Source organism: Lytechinus pictus, chromosome 8 (genome assembly GCF_037042905.1).
Source record: "Lytechinus pictus isolate F3 Inbred chromosome 8, Lp3.0, whole genome shotgun sequence".
In the NCBI taxonomy this organism is placed as follows: Eukaryota; Metazoa; Echinodermata; class Echinoidea; order Temnopleuroida; family Toxopneustidae; genus Lytechinus; species Lytechinus pictus.
In genome coordinates this window covers 8327906-8350871 of record NC_087252.1, presented here as the reverse complement: position 1 = coordinate 8350871, position 22966 = coordinate 8327906, and the positions used below count along the sequence as shown (strand labels likewise).

At 35.2% G+C, this 22966-nt stretch overlaps 1 protein-coding gene across 2 annotated transcripts; it reads left to right on the top strand.

Annotated features, from left to right (window-relative positions):
- The first annotated feature begins 5092 nt into the window (after positions 1 to 5092).
- Positions 5093 to 18370, top strand: LOC135154857 (uncharacterized). Of its 2 annotated transcripts, XM_064103070.1 has the most exons (5): positions 5093 to 5249; positions 10492 to 10633; positions 10923 to 11276; positions 15535 to 15838; positions 16140 to 17189. In XM_064103070.1, exons 2-5 carry the CDS (start codon positions 10612 to 10614, stop codon positions 16225 to 16227), a joined length of 768 nt encoding a protein of 255 aa, XP_063959140.1. In that variant the 5' UTR covers positions 5093 to 5249; positions 10492 to 10611; the 3' UTR covers positions 16228 to 17189. The 2 variants fall into 2 exon arrangements, with proteins under 2 accessions (XP_063959140.1, XP_063959141.1); XM_064103071.1 differs by lacking the exon at positions 10492 to 10633 and having other exon boundaries at positions 5099 to 5249; positions 16140 to 18370.
- The last annotated feature ends 4596 nt before the right edge of the window (positions 18371 to 22966 follow it).

Genomic DNA, 22966 nt, shown 5'->3' with positions numbered 1-22966 from the left:
CCAGTCCACTCTGTAAGGGCATGCGATAAGCTTTGTTATGACCATTCAACAATGTAATGTATAACCAGCTAGGTGCCGCTGATCATTCTTGACCGGCGCCGATCTAGATTTGGTTGGCAATAGGCCCTTCCTCATTATTCTACCGGCGCCTATTTATTGGAACCAGGGGACGCTGATTATTCTTGACCGGCGCCGATTTAGAACAAGTAGTGCTTATTATTTTTACCGACGTCACGTAAGATTCAGGCAGCGGCAATTCATAATTGACTGGCGCCGATTTAGAACCAGGAGGCGCCGATTATTCTTGACTGGCGCCGATTTTTAACCAGGTGGTGCTGATTATTCTTGTCCGGCGCCGATTTAGATTTAGGTGGAGCTGATTATTCTTGATCGGCGCCGGTTAAGACTCAGGCAGCGCCGATTTTTCTTAACCGGCGCCGATTTATAACCAGATGGCGCCGTTTATTCTTGCCCGGCGCCGATTTAGATTTAGGTGGAGCTTATTATTCTTGATCGGCGCCGGTTAAGACTCTGACAGCGCCGATTTATAACCAGATGGCGCTGATTATTCTTGTCCGCGGCCCCGATTTAGATTTAGGTGGCGCTGATTATCCTTGATCGGCGCCGGTTAAGAACTCAGGCAGCGTCGATTTTTCTGTACCGGCGCCGATTATTTTTATCTGGTGCCGATTTAGATTTAGGTGGCGCAGATTATCCTTGATCGGCGCCGGACTCTGGCAGTGCCGATTTTTCTCGACTGGCGCCGATTTATAACCAAATGGCGCTGATTATTCTTGTCCGGCGCCGATTTAGATTAAGGTGGCGCTGATTATTCTTGATTTTCTTTTACTTTTTTTTTATTTTTATTAGGGGGGCGCGCGCCCCCTGCGCCACCCCCTTGGATCCACCACTGAATTAAGGGTGTCATAAACGATATTTAAAATACTGGAAAAAAATGAATATATTTCGTTAGAAAAGCTACGTATTTTCGGTCGAATTTCTCGAGTGTTGGTTGTCCAGCCAGAGAAGAGATGTTATTTTATTATACCAACATATTTATTTAATGCTGATATGAAAGAAACGTTATGTTCAACTTCATCTCTTCGTTCAAACTTGTTATTTCTTGACTCCATCTTTCTTTGTAAGTGGGCAGCGCATGACTGCGGGCGGCCAAGATACCGGTCGTCTTGCAAAGCTTTTGCCGCTACATAGCCATCGAAAAAAAAATCGTTATAGGCATCTAAATTGAAAGATGGCAGTATTATGTACACGATAACATACCTTGTATACATAGCCTTGGTATAGGGGTGTGCCCCAGATGTTGAAATTTCAGGTCAATATATTGCTATCACCCCCCCCCCCCCCCCTCCCTCAAATAAAAAAATGTTTGGACCGGATTTGCGCCAGTAAGTCGCATTTACTACAGGGAAATCTCTCTACAACGCATCTATTCCTTTGAAAAATGCAATTGAAATGACAATGGAGAGCTAAGAGGATTTTGTCGAATATTGCTGGACCGGGACAGAAGATGATCCGAAGAATTACAGTGGACAAACAATTGCAAATATATCGTTGTCCAGACACAAGAGATTCCGATGCTGTCCCGGTCCACCAACTTTCGACAAAAGCCTTTCAGCTCTCCGTTGCGATTTGACTCGCATTTTCCAAGAAACTGGTGCGTTGTAGAGAGTTTTTCCGTAGTAAATGCGAAAAGTCCGGATGTATCTCGCCAAGTTGACATCCACTTCTTTCAAAAGTCTGGATAATATGGTAAAACGAACGTAAACATAACTACCGGGTGTTTCTATAAAAAAAGATAACCGAAGTTCCAAGGTCTGGTGTATAAATAATACATGCTTTATTCTTGTGATATCTTTTCTGCATAATTGAGTAACTCATTAACTTTAGTTCGAGACATTGCTTACGTCACAATTGTCATGAGCCACAGAATTATGATCCATCAAAGGATACATGACCTACTTTTTGCCAGTTATGAGTTTTAATGTACATGCACGAAACTCACTTGGTTGTATAAGGTTTGGGTTTCAACGCAGTTTTTTTGCGAGTGTCAATGTTACATAACTGGTGTCTAGCTGCAATTTTGGTTGACAACTTCCTTAGTGACTTGAAGGCACATGTTTAATATTTATTCATTATTATTACACCCTTAAAATAGTTAGGCAAAATATGCCCAACTTTTAACTAATCCTAGGCAACATACTGTCAACACAATATTGGTTTAAATCTGTAAAAATTGGGTAATAAAATCTAATTGGATAATAAATTTGCTTATTTTGATAATAATCGCCCAGAATATTTACATCAGAGGGACGGAGTGTTTTTCACTGCAACATAGCCTGCATCTAACGAACAGGGGAAAGAGACGTTTACACACAACACACTGGCTTCAGTCATCCGCCCGGGGTGGACTCGAAACCACGATCTTTGGTTCTACAGACAGACGCTTTAACGACTGAGCCAGCTTCGTTTAGCATAAGATGCTCTTCATCACACTCCTGCAATAGTTATAGAGAGCAATGCAAAACATGCAGCATCGACGGCGGAGGTACTGTGAAAACGTTGAAGGTGTTGGTGCAAAAGCTAGGGGTGAATTACGTAATCAGCACAAATTGAAGCTAGGCAGTTGACATGTAAATGCCAGTCACTCACAAAAAGTTAACAAAGGGGATAGCATTTCACAGAAATTTGAAGGAAATAACTTTGATAAAAAAAACTCTCACAATTAATGTTGGTTTGGTGCATGTACATTTAAACTAGTAACTTGGAAAAAAAGTGGGTTTTGCACCCTTCGCCTTCGATGGACCATAACTCTGTGACCTGTGACGATTGTAACGCAAGCTACGTGTCAGATTCAAGTTCATGAGTTACTCAATTATATACAATAGAAATCACAAGGATGAGTTATGTATTTGTGATATTGCTGACCTTCTGAACTTCTCGGATACCCTTTTCAAGAAACACCCTGTATAGGAATAGGCCTATATAATTTTTAGCCTCCTCTTCTTTTTCTATTTTTTTTTCTTCATTCTTTTCTGTTTACTACTTGAAAAAGTATAATACATGGTACTAAAATTTCCAGTCCTAAGTTTGAATTTCAAGTTTGTGATTTATCTTCTCCATGGTTGTTTCTACTACAGAAAACGGTAACACGATGTATTTAGGCAAATATGAAATAACAATGGTAGATCGATTTGCATGAAGTTTTTTCCATTCTGCCAACTAATCAAAATCGTTGTTGACTTTTCAACGAATTCAATCCTGATTAATCAATATCTATGTCATTAATACTGTTGTGAATGACGGTTAGCCATTGAAATTTATTATATATGGCATGCTTAATATTTATTTTGTATTATGTATATATATATATCGTACATGTAAACTTGCTCTTTAGCACTATAAACTAAAAACAATGATTCGATAATCGTGTTTACTCTTATTTGTGTGGTATTATGTAGTTTTCACAATACTTGCAGATAATGTAAATGATGTGATCGATGACACCGCCACCCCGTGGCGTAGCTAGGGGGGGTCAGGGCCTCAGGGGTAGGGGGCCCTGCCCCCCCTCCCCCGCCTTTGGATTTGGTGTGCCCCCCTACCCCTGAGAAAAATTGGCGGAGCAAAAAAGGGAGAGAAAGAAAAAAAGAAGGGGAAAGATTGAAGAAAACAGAATTAGGCCAAGAGCATTAGGCCAAAATAGGCTTAAGAAAGGAAATTTCTGGTAACAAGCTGATTTTTTCAGGATAGGTCCAGGAAAATATAATACTCAAAGTCCTTATAAATCCTCCTTTGGGGTTTTCCGTAATCCAAGATGGCGTCCAAAATGGCCCCCATTCACAGAAAGTAGACATAACTCACTCAATATTCACACTAAACATCAAATTTCGGTGCATATTTCATGGTTTAAAGAGGTAAAAGATCTAGTGATACAGGTTAGAGTGAAAATAAGCAGACTAGGGTACCTAAAAATCCAAAATGGCTGCCAAAGCCTAAAAATCCACTATTCATCTATTGCTTTATTTAATGTCTTTTATTTTGTTTCTGTTCAATGGTTTTCATGGTCAAGTAATAAATTTGGACAAGTTACAATGACAGTAGTGGTCAAGTCTGTCCGAAAATCCAAGATGGCTTCCAAAAATGGAGTCTCAAATGGCTGTTTTTACTTACGAATGGACATAGTTCATTCAATATCTGCCTGAGATATATGATTTTGGTGTCTAAACAGCTTGTTCTTTATTGAAAATGTGCTTAAATTATCCAGTTTAAGATCAAAATATCAATGATTTCCCGCTCGCGCGTCACGCTTGCATTATTAATGTAAGAAATACCCATTTACCCACCCTTTTCATGATTTGCAAAACATGAATAGAGTATCCCGTTTTTAGGTCTAAAATCTTAATTGTCTCTCGCTCGCGCTTTGCGCTCACATCAATTGTTTAAATACTTATCCCTTTCATGATTACATAAAGTTTAGAATGACAATTTTTTTTTAGGTCGGAATGTCAAAAATTTGAGCTCCCGCTTCGCGCTCGCATAATTTCATTGGTGAAATATGTAGCATCTTCATGGATGACTCAAACAGTCCTCATAAGGTCCCTTTTCGATCACGCCAGAACCTTTATTAAAAATGCTCACGCTTGGCGTTCTGGGTGGTTACATAGTCTTGTTTAGGATCACAAACATTCACAGAATGTTAACTTTTCAGGACAAAATGCATAAAGTTTCCCCAAAAGAATAGCTCGCGCTTTGCACTAGTACTTGTTATATAGGGCTCAAATGAGATTATTTCATATTTTTGTTGTTTTAGAATAAAGCTAAGAAGTGACTGTGAGGATTTCCCCTTCAAACAAAGAAATCTCAACTTTAAGCGGCCGATCGGCCCCACTTCCTCATTGGCGAAAGCTGGATCCGCCCCTGTGACACATACACACACAGAAAAAATGTTGCCCCCCCCCCGATGATTAAAAAGCAAGGTACCCCCAGTGCCCCCAGGAAAAAAATCCTAGCTACGCAACTGCCCCCCCCCCATACACACACGCACGTACTCCGTCGTCAACCGTTAGCGTTTATTAAACAGGGTTTTATATTAATATGCAAAATTGGTTATAGTCAGTTCTTTGAGAATAGGTACGGACCCACGCACTTAGGAGATTGTCCACGATGGTCCAGAATCTATCATGATCTCTGAAAAAAGGCCGACAACCAAAACACCATGTCAAGCACTAAAGGTAAGTAGAATTCTCATTTTCACGCCGTGCCAAGAAAAATGGCGGAAAACGAACTGTACTTTTTGATATTTACGGAAGTTTTAAGGGGCCATCGACTTGTAGAGATGGCGAGACAATGTATCTTACCCAGTTGTTGTGAGATAGGTGTCTCGCTTAGTCGACATTTTGATAGTTGTATTGTTATTTAAGTAGAAGTGTAAGAGCAATTATATTCAATTATTTAGTTATTTCCTCTTTGAGGATATTCATAGCATATAATGTTTAAGAATATTCCAGAATGTCTCAGTAAAGCCTTGTTAGACATGAGTAATCTTTTAGTACTCTTTGTTATTTCTGAATAGAGATTGCTACACAATAAGATTCCCAGTGGTAGTGGAAATAAATAATAGGATTAGCTATGTTGTTTACAATTGTTAATTTCACTAAGGTCATTCAAGAGTCTTCTAGAAATTAATTGCTCCATAAAGAAGGAGAATGTTCTTTTTGTAGGCAATACTAGAAGCTTCCAGAATAGGCTGGCAGTTTCTTCAAAGAGATCACATCATATCAGAACTCAGAGTTTCACGCCAGACTTTATATCAGAGAAGAGTTTATTTCCACCTGGAATATGTATCTTCTGTGGAATTATTTGCACGCCATCAATGAACTGTTTGCAGTTACTTTGAGAGAGGAATTCTCAGTTCTCATCGAGAGCATCAAGCTGTTTTAATGAACGCTTTTCAACCCATGGATTGCTGAAATTGACTGTTAATCATCATCAACATCGTCTTCAGGGACATTTCAACTCGATACAGTGACTCTTCTTATTCATCGTGCTTCAACAACAGCCTCTCAGGTCTCCAATTGTGATTTTATTTGCATTTCATAGGAATCGACGAGTTGTAGAGATTTCCCCGTAGTGCATGAGAAAACTCCCTATTATCTGGTTAAGGCGACATACAAAATGTATATCGCCAAATTGACCTACACCTGTTCGCATGTCATATTGGCGAGATAATGCATCTCGCCATGTTGATACAATAATATCATTATGTCGAATTAAAGAGGTAAACTTTATCGACATCTATACAAGTCGATAACACTTTAAAAGCTTACGCAGATATGTAATAAAACAAATTCATTTAAATATTTTGTAACTACCTTACTAACCAAATTAAAATTGTAATCCTAGGTAAACACAACATTAACCTATTTCGTACCAGCTGGATCTGACATCCCCAGCATGTCCAGCATGTTTGTGTTACGTTTAGGTCGTTTAAAGTGGATATTTCGTTTAATACTTGTTTCTCAACACGTTCCCTGGCATGTCAGTCAATAACAGAAGAAAAACCAAACCTAAGCCATTTCATGTGATCACGGTACAGCAGATATCATCAAATTGAAACATGAAACTCCGTTATAAAAGAATTGCCAGCTTCTACAATGCATACATGCGCTACATTTCAAATATTGAAATAACGGATACGAATTGCGGGACAAAATGTTGTATATTATAAAATAATAGAATGCATGCTTTAAATTTGTATAAATAATTGATCTGGTTTATTTCAAAGCGCGAAGTTACAAACACCTAAAAACATCCAAACTTTGAAGGCGGTTATCTCGAAATCATGTTTTGGAGACCAGCCGAGGTTTGAGCCAGTTCGTAAAATCACTGACGAATTGTTTAAATGTACTTCATTATTCCAAACTATTAGTGCCATTTTGTCCCACGTGTTACCAACAAATGATTTGCCATTAATTCCGACTCACACGAAATGATTCAGAATCTTTTCCAAAAACATGAAAAATAATTGAGTGAATTATTTCATAATAAAGTAATGGTGACATATTTTTTTCTAAAGCGTGTGCAAAGTTAGAATATAATACAATTGAAATTGGGATAAATTCCGCATAGCTTCAAAGCTGAATTACATAAAATGAATTATATATAAATTCTCAAAGACTGTACGTAAGAAATTAACATTTACGAAATTACGAAAGAGAAGAGAGACAGGGAAACACAAAGAAGAAAAGAGAGGAGGGGGAGGGGGCAAAACGAGGAAAATAATTTTAGATATTTTAGAGCCTTTTCACACGAGAATCTTGAATCATCATTGTAATGTTGATTGCAATTTGTCTTAGAATCATTGAACCATTCACTCGAAAATTGTGATTTGAATTCGAATTCCTAAACGAAGGCGGTACTGTTTCCTTGGTGACTTGTCAATCAAACCCAATCAAAGCGCTGCATCGCAAAAAAAAAAACTACGAGGAGTGCATGGCAATTGTATTATCTACGGAAGTGCTTAAAAGGTCACGTAAGCTCCGCCCCTCAAAATATTTTTTGGAGATCAACCCTTTCAGACGTAAAATTCGTACAGTAATTTGAGTGAAACTTACCTGGAATGCACCTCCGGAGTAGAATTTGAATTCGTGACTTTGATTAGCGTGCGTAATTCTAGTTTGGTTTCAATTAACATGATTAACGTGCTAAAAAATCGTCATTAGAATTATTTTTCACTGGAATCATCATTAAAATTACGATATTGGTACCGTGTGGAAGGGCGGTAACTTTACTAATTTATTGGTTCACTTTTAAAATACTAGTATTCATATAGAAAAATAAAACAAAGTTTTGGATTCGATGCACTTATATACATGTTTATATTTGGTAAGGCTTTTTAAACCAGCAATAATGTAACATGATTTCAAAATCCAATTCTTTTACCACTTTTTTATGTTGTATTTATCTGTGACTTATACCTTGTATCTAGCAGGGATATAACATTCATACTTTTTGCCTTATTTTAATTTCTGATTTTATCTTTTAGACTATTTTTCATATTGAGATTTGGTCCGTAATGTTTTAACAATGTATAAACAGGCAACATAAGTCAAATGAAGAAAAACAATCTCTGTATCGCCCACGATTCATCTAATATGTAGTAGTAGTATGGTATTTATTCAATAAGAAAACTTGCAAAACAGTCAAAAGACTGAAAAATCCAGTGCACAGTATAAACAAAGGCAAAGTACAATATTATAAAGATGAAATTTAAGCAAAAAATTACAACCAACCGATAATCATATTATACAATCATAAAAGATATACCAAGAAAAAAAAACACTTTAAAAAGTAACATGTTGATCGATGAAGCAAACGTCAAGAAGTGTGAAGGTGTAATTCGAACAAAAAGCAACTAGGGCATTAAATGCTATATTGCATGTATAACCATGTAATACGGGGACAAAAATAAAGGGAAAAAAGAAAGAGAGAGAAGATAGGATAGGATGAATGATGAAAAGAGTGGAAAAGGGAAGAGAGTGGGTGGACAGAGACAGAAATGAAAGGTAAAGGAGGGGCAGATGAAGGGAAAATATGGAAAACAAGACCAACGGAAAGGGGAGAGTAAAAAAAAAAGGAGGAAAATATGGACGCAAAGCTGGTTTTAACCTTGTAAAGATATAGCAGAAAGAGATAAAAAATTACAAAGAATAAGTCAACGAAGAGAGAAAAAAAAGGTGAGATGTGTGGTCGATGAGATTATGGCAAGAAAAATGGGCATTGGCACGAATTACAACTTAGTATATACATGTACATACATTAGAGTTAACTCTTACATTCATTTGATCTAAAAATAAAAATTGTGCAAATCATCGGATTGGCGGGGGATAAAAACCAGTTCAGAAAACATTACAATTTCAAATATAACTAGGTAATATATATATATATATATATATATATATATATATATATATATATATATATAAAATATTTAAATTTTACTGTAGTTCAAGAAAAGTTACTAGCAAACGAACTTTACCATGTTTACCCTTATAATAACAATATATTTCTAAACATGTCTATTTCAAATGTTGTAGTGAATCTTATCTTCGTCAAAACCTCAATGCACAATTCAAAATGTTACCTTTTACATCAGATCTGTATTCTTATTTTGCAATATAGTCTAATATTGTATGAACTTTTATCTTTTTTTTTTTTCTTCAACTTTCTTTTTTTTTTTTCATTGTCTTCTTCCTTTTCTTCTCCTTCTTCAATCCTACCTCTGCTTCTTCTATTCCTTCTGCTCTTCCTCCACTTCCTCCTCTTCTTCTTCTTCTTCTTCTTCTTCTTTTACTTTGTTTTAATCATGCGTGTGTTCTACATTACTATTTTATCTTAAATTCATGTATGATTCAATATTCAGTTGTATGTTATTTATTGCATTCAGCATGTGATACGTGTACTTTTAACTGTGTAAATCAATTCGTGATTTAAAAAATAACATACCATATATATGGAGTCTTGGCCAATTGAAAATTGATCTTGCACCGGGAAAAAGAGTTCCAGAGTGGCAGTTTTCTCCCATTGCAAAGTCAACGTAGTTTACTTTGTTTTTAACGAATTCCAGCTAAATCAAGGAAAATTTTTCCCAAAAAGGTCTCACAATTATATAAAACCAAATTAAACTTTATTATTATGTACTTCTTTTGTATTTATGTTATGTTAAGGACAAAATGGTTGTTCTACCTATTCTATACAAACTTCGGCAGGGCCACAAATAATACATTGTTTATTATGAAACCATATATCTTGATAATCATAATTCAAAGTACGTATTTAGTACATTTTTATCGTAATGTCATTGATAAGTTAATCATTGCCAGGTCTAGTTTTGCATATAAAATTTTGTTTGCTTTGTACGTTTTTAACTCTTTCATTTTTCTGGTATCAGTCTACTGCTTTATCTACTTTACTGAAAATAAGTATTCGAAACTAACAAGTCAGCAACTGATCTTCGACACCTTCTTCATAATTATATACATACACATATGCACCCTCACACACCATCACACACACATATAAATATGTGTATGCCTGTCATACCTGTCTATACCCAGTACATGATTTAATCAAAAAGTTGTAATTACGATAAAGAAAAATTTGCCACTCAACAACAAATCGGATTATAGGTACATGCAAAAACATACCTCGTTTGTCTCGTCGTGAGGCAGACAAAAAGGACATACGGGACTGAGAGCAATATGGAATTAGTCCTGACTACCTGATTACACTTGGGCTATAGGCCTACTTGAAATTGGAGGGGGAATATTTTCTGATGTGGGGCTAACTCTGACTTCATCCCCTCCATGTCACTTTCTACATGCGATGGAGCGTCGGTATGGGGCAAGGAAATCAAGATGGAAAGTGCGCTATATAAATTTTATGTATTATTATTATCATTTTATTACTTTCAAGAGTGAAAGAGTGACTGACAAAACGTTCATAAATGGAGGAAGGGAGGATTTACAATGACCACGCTAAGACTTTAGGGTACTGTAATTAACGGGGACTGTAAGTTCCATCTCCTCCGAATGAATGAAAGATTTTTTTTCACGATGTAAGTAAAATATTTTAAGTTTTCTCAGCTTGACAAGCTTTTCTTAACCAGAACATATTTGGCTCTAATGGCATTCATTAATCTTACATATTTTCTAACTAAATTTGAACGCGACAGTCATTGTATGATATTTTGCAAAGTTTTTTTTATATATTCACGTTTTTGTTTAATCTCCTCACATTCGTCATTAAACCAAATTTTATTTCAAATTATCAGATCTCTGAAATATATATCATATTTATGGCATCATTATTATGCTAATGTTTTTTGGGGGTTATATCCTACTCAGACCCATCATTCGCCGTTACAGTCTTATTGGCATTTGCTACTGCGACCGTCTTTGGAACCACCCAAAAACTGTCCGCAACAATTGGCAACACGGTTAATATTACGTGTCTCTTCGGGGAGGGCACGTTACGTAACATTTACTGGTACTACAACAATACTCAGAAGATCCTCACCCTTGCTAATGGTGACTTGAAGGTGGAACAATCATATATAGGTCGTGCAGGTTTGCAGAAGGACAGTGCAACACTCTATCTCAAATACATAACCATTGCATATGAGGGGACCTATAGATGCGATGTTGAACGACAAGGACAACCAGCGGTTCTTGACATCATTTCTGAGCTGAAAGTTTACGGTAAGATTTCTGTATGTATTTTTACATAGCTTTTTCACCTCACGTCATTGAAAGTTAGTGCATATAATTATTCATTTCGCTTTTTTGTTATTTCATTTGGTAATAATATAAGTCTAAAGCTCCCCAGACAATTTCATTTTTTCATTACAGTTTTTCTCACTTGGTTGGAAGTGGATATGCGGAGAGGTGAGGTACAATTCGAGGCGTTGTTTGAATGTCGTTTCTCGTGATCACTTCGTAAAATATGCGTAAAAAATGTGTGTTTTTCTATATAGAAACTCTCGCTTAAGAATTCAAATACATTAATAATGCATTCATATACAGGATGTGGGCAGTGCTTTTCGTTGGGGCATGTTTTTTTTACTGCTTCTATTAATAATCATGATTATGGAAATGTACTTTACTTTGAAAGGGTATCTTTACCACTTACTGAAAATTATAATTTTGTCTGACAAACCATCATCAGAGCAAGAACTGATTTTGTTCCATTTTCAAAACTAAAGACTGTGGCCAATACCCGGGGGGGGGGCTATGGAGCCATGTTATGTGCAAACGCCGGGATATGTGAAAACTAGACGGGTCAATATACGATCAAAAATACCTTTACCCGGAACAAATTGCAACAAATTGTTTTTCCACGGGTTTTTGTACTATTTGACCTCAGGAATAACAAATCCGCATCCGGAAAATTTGTTATTTCAAGATGGCATCCAAGATGGCTGCCCTTCACTAAAGTGGATACAACTCACTCATTATCCACCCTAGAATCCTATTTCGATTCATATTCCATGGTCTAGGGGGTAAAACATTGTTGATACAGGCTAGAGTGACTTATAAGCCCTCCAGTGTACACGTACCTGGTAAATCCAAGATGGCGCCCAAAATGACTGCCGTAGGCTGAAAATCCACAATTCATCTAAGTGGCTTCAATTTGGTTTTTATTCAATTGCTTGAAGGGTGAAGTAGTATTTGGAACAAGATACAAGGACGGCCAGTGGTCTGGTGTGTCAAACAAATCCAAGATGGTGTCCAAAAATCCAAGATGGCTTCCGAAAATGGAGTTCAAAATGGTTGTTGATAATTAAAATGGACATAGTTCATTCATATCCACCTGGGACATAATGATTTTTATGCCTAGACCATGTTTTCAATGGTCAAATAAGATATTGGGAAAAGTGACAAGGACATTCAGTGTTCCAGTATGTTAAAAAATCCAAGATGTCTTCCAAAAATGGAGTCTAAAATTGCTGTTGCTACTTTAAAAAAACGACATAGTTTGCTCAATATCCGGGAATATGATTTTGACGGTATCTATACCATGGTAAAATGGGTCAAATAATACATTGGGGCAAGTTACAAGGAAAGTCAGTGGTCTGGTATGTGCAAAAATCCGCGATGGATTAAAAGAAAATGAATTTGAAATGGCTGCTAATACTTAAAGCGGACATAGCTCATTTCATTTTGGCCTGGAAGATGTGATTTTGATGTCTAAACCACTGGTTTCAAGGGTCAAATGATATACAGTATTAGGATAAGTTACAAGGGCAGTCAGTGGTCTGGTATGTCCAAAAATCGAAGATGGCTTCCAAAAATTGATCTTAAAAATAGGCTGCTGATACTTAAAGCGGACATTGCTCACTTCAATATTAGCCTGGGAGATGTGATTTTGGTTTCTAAACCACTTGTTTCAAGGGTCAATTAATACACTAGAGCAAGGTACAAGGACAGTCATTGGCCTGGTATTTCAAAAAATATGTTGGCTTCCAAAAACTGATTCTAAATTGACTGCTGTTACTTAATGTGGACATAGTTTATTTCATATCGGCCTGGGAGATGCGATTTTGGTGTCTAAACCACTGGTTTCAAGGGTTAAAATAATTCATTAGGGCACGTTTTAAGGACAGACATTGGTCTGGTATGACCAAAAATCCAATATGGCTTCCCAAAATTGATTCTAAAATGGCTGCTGATACTTAAAAAGGGCATAGCTCATTTTATATCCACTTGTGAGATATGATTTCGGTGTCTAAAATATGGTTTCAAGGGTCAAATGATATATTAGCACAAGTTACAATGACAGACAGTTGTCTGGTATGTCAAAAATTTCAAGATGGCTTCCAAAAAAGAGGTTAAAATGTCTAATGTTACTTATAAAAGGGCATAATTTGTTTAATATCTGTCTGGGGAATATGAGTTTGGTGTCTAAGCCATGGTTTAAAGGGTCAAGTAGTACACTAGGGTAAGTTACAAGACCAGTCAGTTATCTGTATGTTGAAAACATCCAAGGTGAATTAAAAAATGGGGTGTAAATAGACTGTTGTTACTTAAAAGTATACATAGTTTATTAGAAATACACCTTGGAGGTATGATTTTGGTGTGTATACTGGGGTTTGCAGGGTCAAGTAATATATTGGGTCAAGTTGAAAGGATAGTCAGATGTCAGGTATGTCCAAAAAAATCGAAGATGGCTTTAAAAAATGCGGTTTTAAATGACTGTTGTTACTTGGAGATATTATTTAGATGTCTACACTAGGGTTTCAAGGGTCAGAAAATACTTTGGGACTGGTTACCATAATATGCAGTTAACCATTTTGCCTTAAAATCAATGTTGGCTTCAAAAAATGGGTTCCAAAGTGACTGCTGTTAAAAATGGACACAGTACAAACAATGTCAACCGGTGAGAAAAAATATTGGTGCCTACACTTAAAGTGTATGGGGATAAGTTATCATATTGTGTCATGAGTTGGTAACAGCACCCATTTTGATGAAATTTTAGAATCCACCATGGATTTTTTTTGACAAAATGTAGTACTAACCATCCTTGTTACGTGTCCGAATGTATTATTTGACCCTTCATACCACAATTTAGACAGCAACATTATTTCTTACAGATAGATATTGTAGAACTCTGACCACTATTGAGTGATATCAGTCGTTTTAGATGCTATTTTTGAAAACCCTCTTGGATTTTTAGGCAAATTGGACAACTGCATATCAATGTAACCATTCCAAACGTATTATATTAACCATGACACCATAGTGTGATCCTTGGTGGATTTTAAATGAACTATGTCATTTTATAACTACCAGCGGCTAATATATACTATTTTTTTAGCCACCATGGCTTTTGGACATACTTGACCACCCATCGTCCTTGTAACTTATCCCAATGTATTATTTGACCCATTTAATCATGGTATGGGCACAAAATATTATTCCCGGATATTGAACAAACTATGTTGGGTTTTTTAAGTAGCAACAGCATTTCTTTACTCCATTTTTGGAAGCCATCTCGGATTTTTTAACATACCGGACCACTGACTGTCCTTGTAACTTGTCCAAATGTATTATTTGACCATTGAAACCATGGTTTAGACACCAGAATCATATCTCCCAGGTCGATATGATATGAGCTATGTCCACTTTAAGTATTAACAGCCATTTTAAACTCAATTTTTGAAAGCCATCTTGGATTTTTGGACACACCAGACCACTGGATGTTATCCAGATGTACTACTTCACCATTAAAATATTTGAATAGAACCAGATAAAAGAGGAGATTCTAAGCTTTACAATGGTAGGTCACTTGTCTATTGTATTTGTGATTAAGTTATAATAAATCATCGATAAATCTTTGTTTTGTTTTTTCTGGGACGCACTGTATATGATAAAATAAATCTAAAATCTAAAATCTAAAATAAAGGATTGGTATAGTTTCACTTAGGCCAATTTATGTATCTATATTATAATGGTAATTTACAAAGGATTTTAATATCATTGAGTTGTGCATGTAACTCTTGTGCGATAAATATGCGAAAATCGAAATATAACTTTCTTAGTTTTTATCCCATTTTGATTAATTTGTCAGCGTTAGGCTTGTCTGATTTTACTCTATTGATTCAAATAGAGTTTTTTTGTTCTCAGTGGGTGGACTTTACCGTTAAGCTTCAACAATTATAATAGGCCCTATAAAAAATGAATTTATTGGAGTAGAGACTGAAGACTTACACGTAGGCCTCGTAAGGATTCTCCCAACACTGTAAAAAAAATAAGAAAACAAGCTTAAGAAGTTAATGAAAGAAAAAATATTCTACAGTATTTTAGGTATTGTGCTTGATATGATTTATGGTTAAAAAATGTTTTGCAACTAATATGACTACGTAAGTATCAAAATTTTAAACAGTTTTCCACAGTAAATTATGTTAATAATAATTAAAAAAAAACTGTTACCAAAGTTGTGTTATTTTCGTCTTGACAGCATTCGAACTTCACACTGAGAGATCCGTGAAAGTGGTGCGTGGCAGAAATGCGTCACTGATCTGCAGCTTCACAGATCCTGCTGATGCCGTCTACTGGTACAAGCACAACTCCACCGGAGCTCCTGATAATGACGCCGAACTTGTTGCCTCGGAATTCCTTGGAAGATCGGATCCATTGCCAGGGATAGAGAGGTTCAGAATCACGGAAGACTACAGACTTCTGATAAGAGACCACCTATTCTTGTGTCGTTGTTCCTCGGACGGGGAAAACGACATGGGGCTACACGGACCTAAGAATCATAGGTAAATTTGAATAAAGTCCAAGGGAGGCATAATCATGACAATGATGGACCTGGCCGTGGTGCTTTTCATTCATTACACTTATACTTCTGAGAAGTTTGTTGTGTTTCTATGGATGGAATTTCTGATTTCCTCTTCGAAGATGAAAATAATTACAATAAATAAAATATCAATATCGTAATAATACATGAACTAAATTGTATTAATTTATCATTCGTTATATTCATACGATGAATAACATGTAATACATATCAAACAAAATAAACTATTGCTTTATTTTTGTCATTTTCATGATTTTTGACAGTTTTGGCAGATTCCCTTGGACCAATAATTGGCCCTTGCAACACCTTTATACTGGGAGAATGTACATACAATGTTCCCACGGATCCTAAAGAATTCGTGTTCGTTTGTGAACTTGACGATGTACGTCCTCCAGTAAACCTGACATGGATTAGGAGTGACGACAGAGTAATGGAACAAGCTTTAGGTCCACTAATTGTTGAGAAGGACGGAATATATGACGTCAAATCAATTCTTAAGGTTATTCTCTTTTATTATCATCATAATTGTTAACGATCTAGATTTAAAATGGTTTATATCCATGACAGTTTGGCAGAAAAGAGTAGGCCGGTCAACCGGAGAGAAACGATGCAGCTTTAATTGTCTTCGATATTACTATGTACTACTTTGAGCTACAAAATCAAACAAAGTATAGGCCTAAATAGCAACACGGGTTTTAACCTATTTGACACAATGTTCATCTTTCCCTCACCTTTATTTTAACGGCGACAAATTATTATATGTTCATGTCTTGATGTCGCATCGACTGATCGAAATGTTTCCCATTTGTCTGGATCCGAATTGTCGTAAAATTATTTCTCTGAGATAAACACGCTCATGAACATGATGAATTTGAACACATACATTTTATGAAAATTGCGCGGGGTGACAAAAAGATGCTCAAATTACGGGTTCATGCCTCAATCGTCTGCACTCAGAGATTTTTCTTAGCCGTTTCATGATTTATATGGTTAGTGTCTAAAACTGGAAAGAATCTTTGAGCAATTTATGATTTCAATAATTCCTTACAAATCAAAAATTGCAAATTAGACAAATACCCAATTGGACTCACAATCGCTGTGTATTCTTTTCTTTTTTAATGTAAATTCAAGCTTGCCAGGGCCAATATTCGTAAAAGTTTGAGCCCTAGCTGACAAACTGCATGAACATGTGAGGTTTCATTTTTTTCACACACACAATGTATTTCTTAGAGATCATTTTAGCGCGACACAGTGGCGTACCTAGGATTTTCCACAGGGGGGGGAGGCAAAACCGTCCGCCAAAAAAATTTGACAAGAAAAAAAAAAGGTCTTCAATCACAAATAAAGGATTTCGTACCAGAAAAAAAATTACAAGCAAACATAAAGAAAATAAAAAGGTCTTCAAGCTGGTCAGGGGGGGGGGTCATTGATGTTTTAATAAATGACCGATTGCTATGTTTACTTTACACTATGGTATAATTTATTGGTAATCACAAAGGGAAAAGAAGAAACATTAGCTTGGGATCGGATTGCTAATTTGTAATTTTTTGTATAGAGTAGTTCTGGCCCTAATGTTTTTTTTTTTGCCTGTTTACGATACTTGGTTTGATATACTAAATCTTGATGTTGTATTTCGTTATAAAACTCTGCAATTAATTCGAAACATACTCTCAAAATCGTTAAATCATACTGCGTGAAAGAAATAAACTTTATAGTATTGTTGATTTGTTGACGAAAGGGACATCGATTCAAGAAATTTAGTTCCACCGTAATTGAGATACAAAGCCGTAAAGCTTTATTATTCGATCTGCAAAACAGAAAAGAATAAATCATAAATGTTCATGCATTAACTGGAATGCTTGTATCAAATACTCTTTGACAGAACAGATTTGTTATGCTTTTAACCTATTTTCATATTTAACCTCAATCTAAGCCTTAATATGTTTGATTCCAATTTGCATAATCTCCTTTAACCAATTAACTCAAATATCCAAAATAAGAAAATTGCATCGACTTACAAATACCAAAGTAACTCAATCAGGCTTTAATGCTCTTGAGTTTTCAATCCAATGGACTGTTGAATAAGTAAAAACAGTCCTATAATTTCACTTGTACCTCTAAAAATATTAACCTTTCAATTGCATAAGGCAAAAATAAATTCTAAATGATCTCATCTCAAATGACTCTCAGCAAATTGAAATTGCATGTGCTTTGAAATAAATTTGCATATACATAACTTCACTTCAAAGTTGAATTTACTTCAATTATTTTACTCTTTAAACTTCAGCTGATTTTGACACTGAATTAAATATATATGAGTAACCGAGGCTCGAGTGCTAGAATATTCCGATAAACTCCAGCTTGTTCTGTTCTTGGGTTAATTCATATCTCAAAATAACTATCAAATAACTATCGAAATTGCTTGATTTGTAGCAATTATAAATTCTGTTTCTCATCACAGATTAGTTGAGAATAAATGACATGTGACCATGTCAACAATACTCCTTTTGCAGTGCAAATTGACTTTCATTTTAACCCAAAATTATGTGTAAATTACAACACTAAATAAACCATTTTCAATTTCTACACTTGAGAAATTAATACCTCCTTAATTGATATCTACTCCAGAACTGCCAAGTAAAATTTCAATGCAAACCACTAAAATATAAGCCTGATAAATGATCTGCAAAGTGAATAGAATTTCTAAATTATCCTGGTCTCTGCCATGAATTTTGCAAGACAAACATATTTTCTTGTTTATCTCAAACCAAACTTTTCTTTGGACATAAAATGAAAGCGGTTGCATTCCAAAACAACCTAGTGCACACTCTAGTGCATTTCAATTTTAATGATATTAATATCTGCCAAACTTAATTGCTGACTTGGCAATTCTCTTAAAATTGATAACATAGCATCAACATTTAGATGTATCATGAGCATAACAAACCCTCGTCTTTACCTTTCCAAAAATGTCTTTCAAATTTGGTACATTTTTTCTACACATAAATTTCATCCCCAAACTGTTGGAATATGAACCAAACAATCATAATTTTCATGTGCTACACTGACGCATTTTTCCATAACTTTTCCACTTGAACATGAACATGACTGGGCGTGGCAATACTATAGCACACGCTGAAATAATTTACATTATTATGCAAATGAGGTTAACTGAGTTCATTCGGGTTTCCTGACTTGGGCCTATATGCTCAATTTAAATTATGAGTTCTAACGTCTTCCTTTCTTCATCACTTACTTCTGTGGCAGAACTAAAAGTCTTCATTCAAAACAATTCTTGTTTGTAGCAAAACAGACGAATTAGCGTCCATATTTCAGCTCCACAATCTTCCTTAGCCTGCTCGAGTAGCGTTCTCAAGGACTTAACATGGCGACAAGCGAAAACGGTAAACAAAACTTTCACTGACTGCGCATGTCCGTTATGGTGCCCTCAAATTAAAGGTTTAAGCAAATGTTCATCAAATTTTTCTATCACATGAATTTAAACTAAAATCTATTCGCTCTGCGAAACAATTGTGTTGTATGATAGGTTCCTCGGTCCGGGTTGGAATATTATTATTTATGTCAAGCTGCAGGGGACGCAGTTCAAAATGCATCATCAACAAAACTTACATTCAAAGAGGGAACAGGTATGTATTAGTTTCCTTTATGATGGGCTTGTATCCTTAAAAGGGGTATTCCGGGCTGAAAATGATCTGAATAAAAAAAGTAAAATTTACTGAACAAAATGCTGAAAATTTCATTAAAATCTTATAAAAAATAATGAAGTTGATGAATTTCAAATCCTAGCTTTATTTTGTGAAAACAGTTGTATGCACATCGTCATATCATTCATTAGGTTGGCTGATGATGTCACATCCACACTGCTTGAAATAATTTTCAGGTCTTATTAGTACATGAAATGTCCAAAAGTTTGAGCTCGCGATTCGCGCTCGCAACATGTTTTGCAATTTTTGCGCGATATTAACCAAAAAGCACTACTTTAGATTTGAAAATGTTTCCAAACCGCTTGCTCGCGGAAAAATAAAGCCTAAATATATATTCTAATATTCCGAAATCGTTTCCAAAAGGTTTTGCTTAACTTAAGTACTACGAAACAGCACATAATAATATCATGGTGAAAATATCCGTTTGCATCAAAATGCACATTTTGACATAATTATAATTGCTTTTTTGGCTTTGCCCCCCCCCCCCCCACAGAAATACGTTCCGCTGCCCCTGTTGGCAGCAGTGAATATCTATTGTATACATTAAATCAGTTGTAATCCATTTTTGCAAAAGGAAATTAGAAAAAAAAGGAAAAACATTTTTTTTCCATTTCATTCAATAGAATAAAAAAGTAGGGATATGACATCACCAGTTTGCTCAATGAATCTTCATGAAGACATGCCTTGAACTCTTTCACCATTACATTGAAATGTGATTGGACAAATTTGTGACCAATTCAATTTATTGACCATTAAAAAAAATCAAAATATTTACAAAAATAGCATGATACCAACAAACTGATACAAAATATAACAGGTTATAGGTTACTAAATGGTCAGAACCCCTAAGAAGCAAAACTGCTTATAGCCGGGCCCTACAAATACACATATATCATAACCGCTAAAAAGACAAGTTATAAATAAACACACACACACCCATTCATCATCACACAATGCAAAAACACAGAAGATAGAAGAGAAGACAAGACAAGACAAGATTAAAAAATGATAAAAGACAATTACAGGGGGGGGTTGGAGTTGTTTAAATAATTTAACAGAAATGACTTTGATAGTGACTTGAATCGTGACGCTGTTGGGCTGTTTTTAATATCATAAGTGAGAAAATTCAATTCTTTCGCCCCGATATATCTGAACGAATTACGAATAAAAATAATTTTAGAAAAAGGAATACGTAAGTTGGTTTGATGTCTAGTAGAGTAATTATGAATTTGAGAGGTTTCTTTTGAAAAAAAAAACATTCGTGAGAAATTTCTTGAAGGATGCCTTTGTGAAATTTAAACATAAAAATCAATGTATGAAGATTTTAGTTGCAAAGGGTTAAGTCCACTTTGGACCATTCCGAGAAAAAACATGTTTTTTATTTTCACTTATTGCAATATTGCTATGAGAAACTAAATTTTCATGATGTTCTACCCTATCATGTAAACATAAAATTGGGTTATGAAAGAAATCTACCTGTCTTCATTTATTTTTCTATATATTAAAAAAAAAGATATCATTGTGGACCTAGCCCCTTTTTGCAAGTAAACTGAAATGAATCCAATCTCTTTTGATTAAAAAGTGAATTTTCTTTGCCACTTTCATTCACATTTTCAAATTTCAAATTGTATTTGGTATCATCAGAGTGACTAAAAATTTAAAGGTTTGGAGACAAAAAACAATAAAATTTATGAAAAATAGACCAACCCCTTTTGACAAAATGAGTTCGTCAAAAGAGTTGAGTTGCGGAAGGGGCTAGGTCCACTACAAGAAAAAATGTTTTTATTCTCACATATTGCAATATTCTTATGCGAAACTAAATTTTCACGATACCCTACCATGAGAACATAAATTGGGTATAAGAGAAATCTACCTGTCTTCATATTTTTTAAGATATTCTTTTCCAAAAAAAAAAATCTGTGTGGACCTAACCCCTTTTGCAACTAAACTGAAATGGACCTAACCCCTTTTGAAAAAGGTGATTTTTCTTTGCCATTTTAATTCACTTTTCAATAAGAATTTAAACTTTTCTTTGGTATCATCTTATAGAGCTAGTAAATATCTGTACATTAAGACATAGAAATCAAATTTGATGAAAAAATGGACCTAACCCCTTTTGCAAGTGAGCTCTTCGTATTTACACGAATTAATTCAAATAAAGGTTATACTTTGTGTTTAACAAAAAGTGGCGCTCGTGGACTCATATAATGAGAATTTGTTAACAAACGAATAGCTTTCTCTGGTAAAATAAGCAATTTAGATAAATTTGTTACCCAAAATAATATTACAATAGTTAAGATGGGGAAATATTAAGTTAAGCAATATGCTGAGGGGCAAAAAAAACCTGATGTCTGTACAGAATTCCTATACATTTTAGAACCTTCTTACAAACATGATCAATGTGTTTTTCCATTCCAAGTTTTGTTGGATAGTGACAACTAAAAAGTCAATAAATCTTTCCTTTCAATAGCAATGCCGTCAATTTTAACATATTCAACAGTATTACTTTTTTTTTCTTTTTGGAATGGAAGATGACATACTTTGTTTTTTCAAGATTAAGTTGTATTTTATTACATTTGAACCAGTCATTTAAGTAACATAATTCAGAATTAAATGTAGAAATCAATTTAGGTAGAGTAGAGTGATAACATAAAACAGCAGTGTCGTTTGCAAACGAGGAGAACTTAAACGTTTTCGATGAGAAAATAATATCATTTACATATAGAAATAAACAAAAGCGGCCCCAAATAGGCCAAGAGCATTAGGTTTAACATGGAAATTTCTGGTAACAAGCTATTTTTTTTCAGGATAGGTCCAGGAAAATGTCTTGAATAACATTCTAAAAGTCCCCATAAATCCTCCATGGGGGTTTTCCGTAATCCAAGATGGCTTCCAAAATGGCCGCCATTCACAGAAAATGGGCATAAACCACTCATTATTTACACTAGACATAAAATTTCAGTACATTTGTCATGGTTTAAAGAGATAAAAAGATCTAGAGATATAGGTAAGAGTACAAATAAGCAGACCAAGGTACCTAAAAATCCAAGATGGCGTCCAAAATGGCTGCCAAAGCCTAAAAATCCACTATTCATCCATTACTTACTGTAAAGTCCTTAATTTTTTTTTTCTATTTAATGGTTTTAATGGTCAATAAATTGGGACAAGTTACAAGGACATTCAGTGGTCAAGTTTGTCCAAAAATCCAAGATGGCTTCCAAAAATGGAGTCTAAATTGACCGCTGTTGCTGAAAAATTGACATACTTCATTAAAAAATCCACATGAGAGATAAGATTTTGATGTCTAAACCATGGTTTGAAAGGTCAAATAATACATTTGGACAAGTTAAAAGGACATTAAGTTG

What these genes read in the sequence shown, in the direction of transcription:
- LOC135154857 (XM_064103070.1), top strand. Translation starts at nt 10,612, where the DNA reads ATGAAAGATTTTTTTTCACGAT. An exon ending in GAAAGATTTTTTTTCACGAT is followed by an intron (nt 10,634 to 10,922) that starts GTAAGTAAAATA and finishes TATCCTACTCAG; the next exon opens with ACCCATCATTCGCCGTTACA. An exon ending in TTCTGAGCTGAAAGTTTACG is followed by an intron (nt 11,277 to 15,534) that starts GTAAGATTTCTG and finishes TCGTCTTGACAG; the next exon opens with CATTCGAACTTCACACTGAG.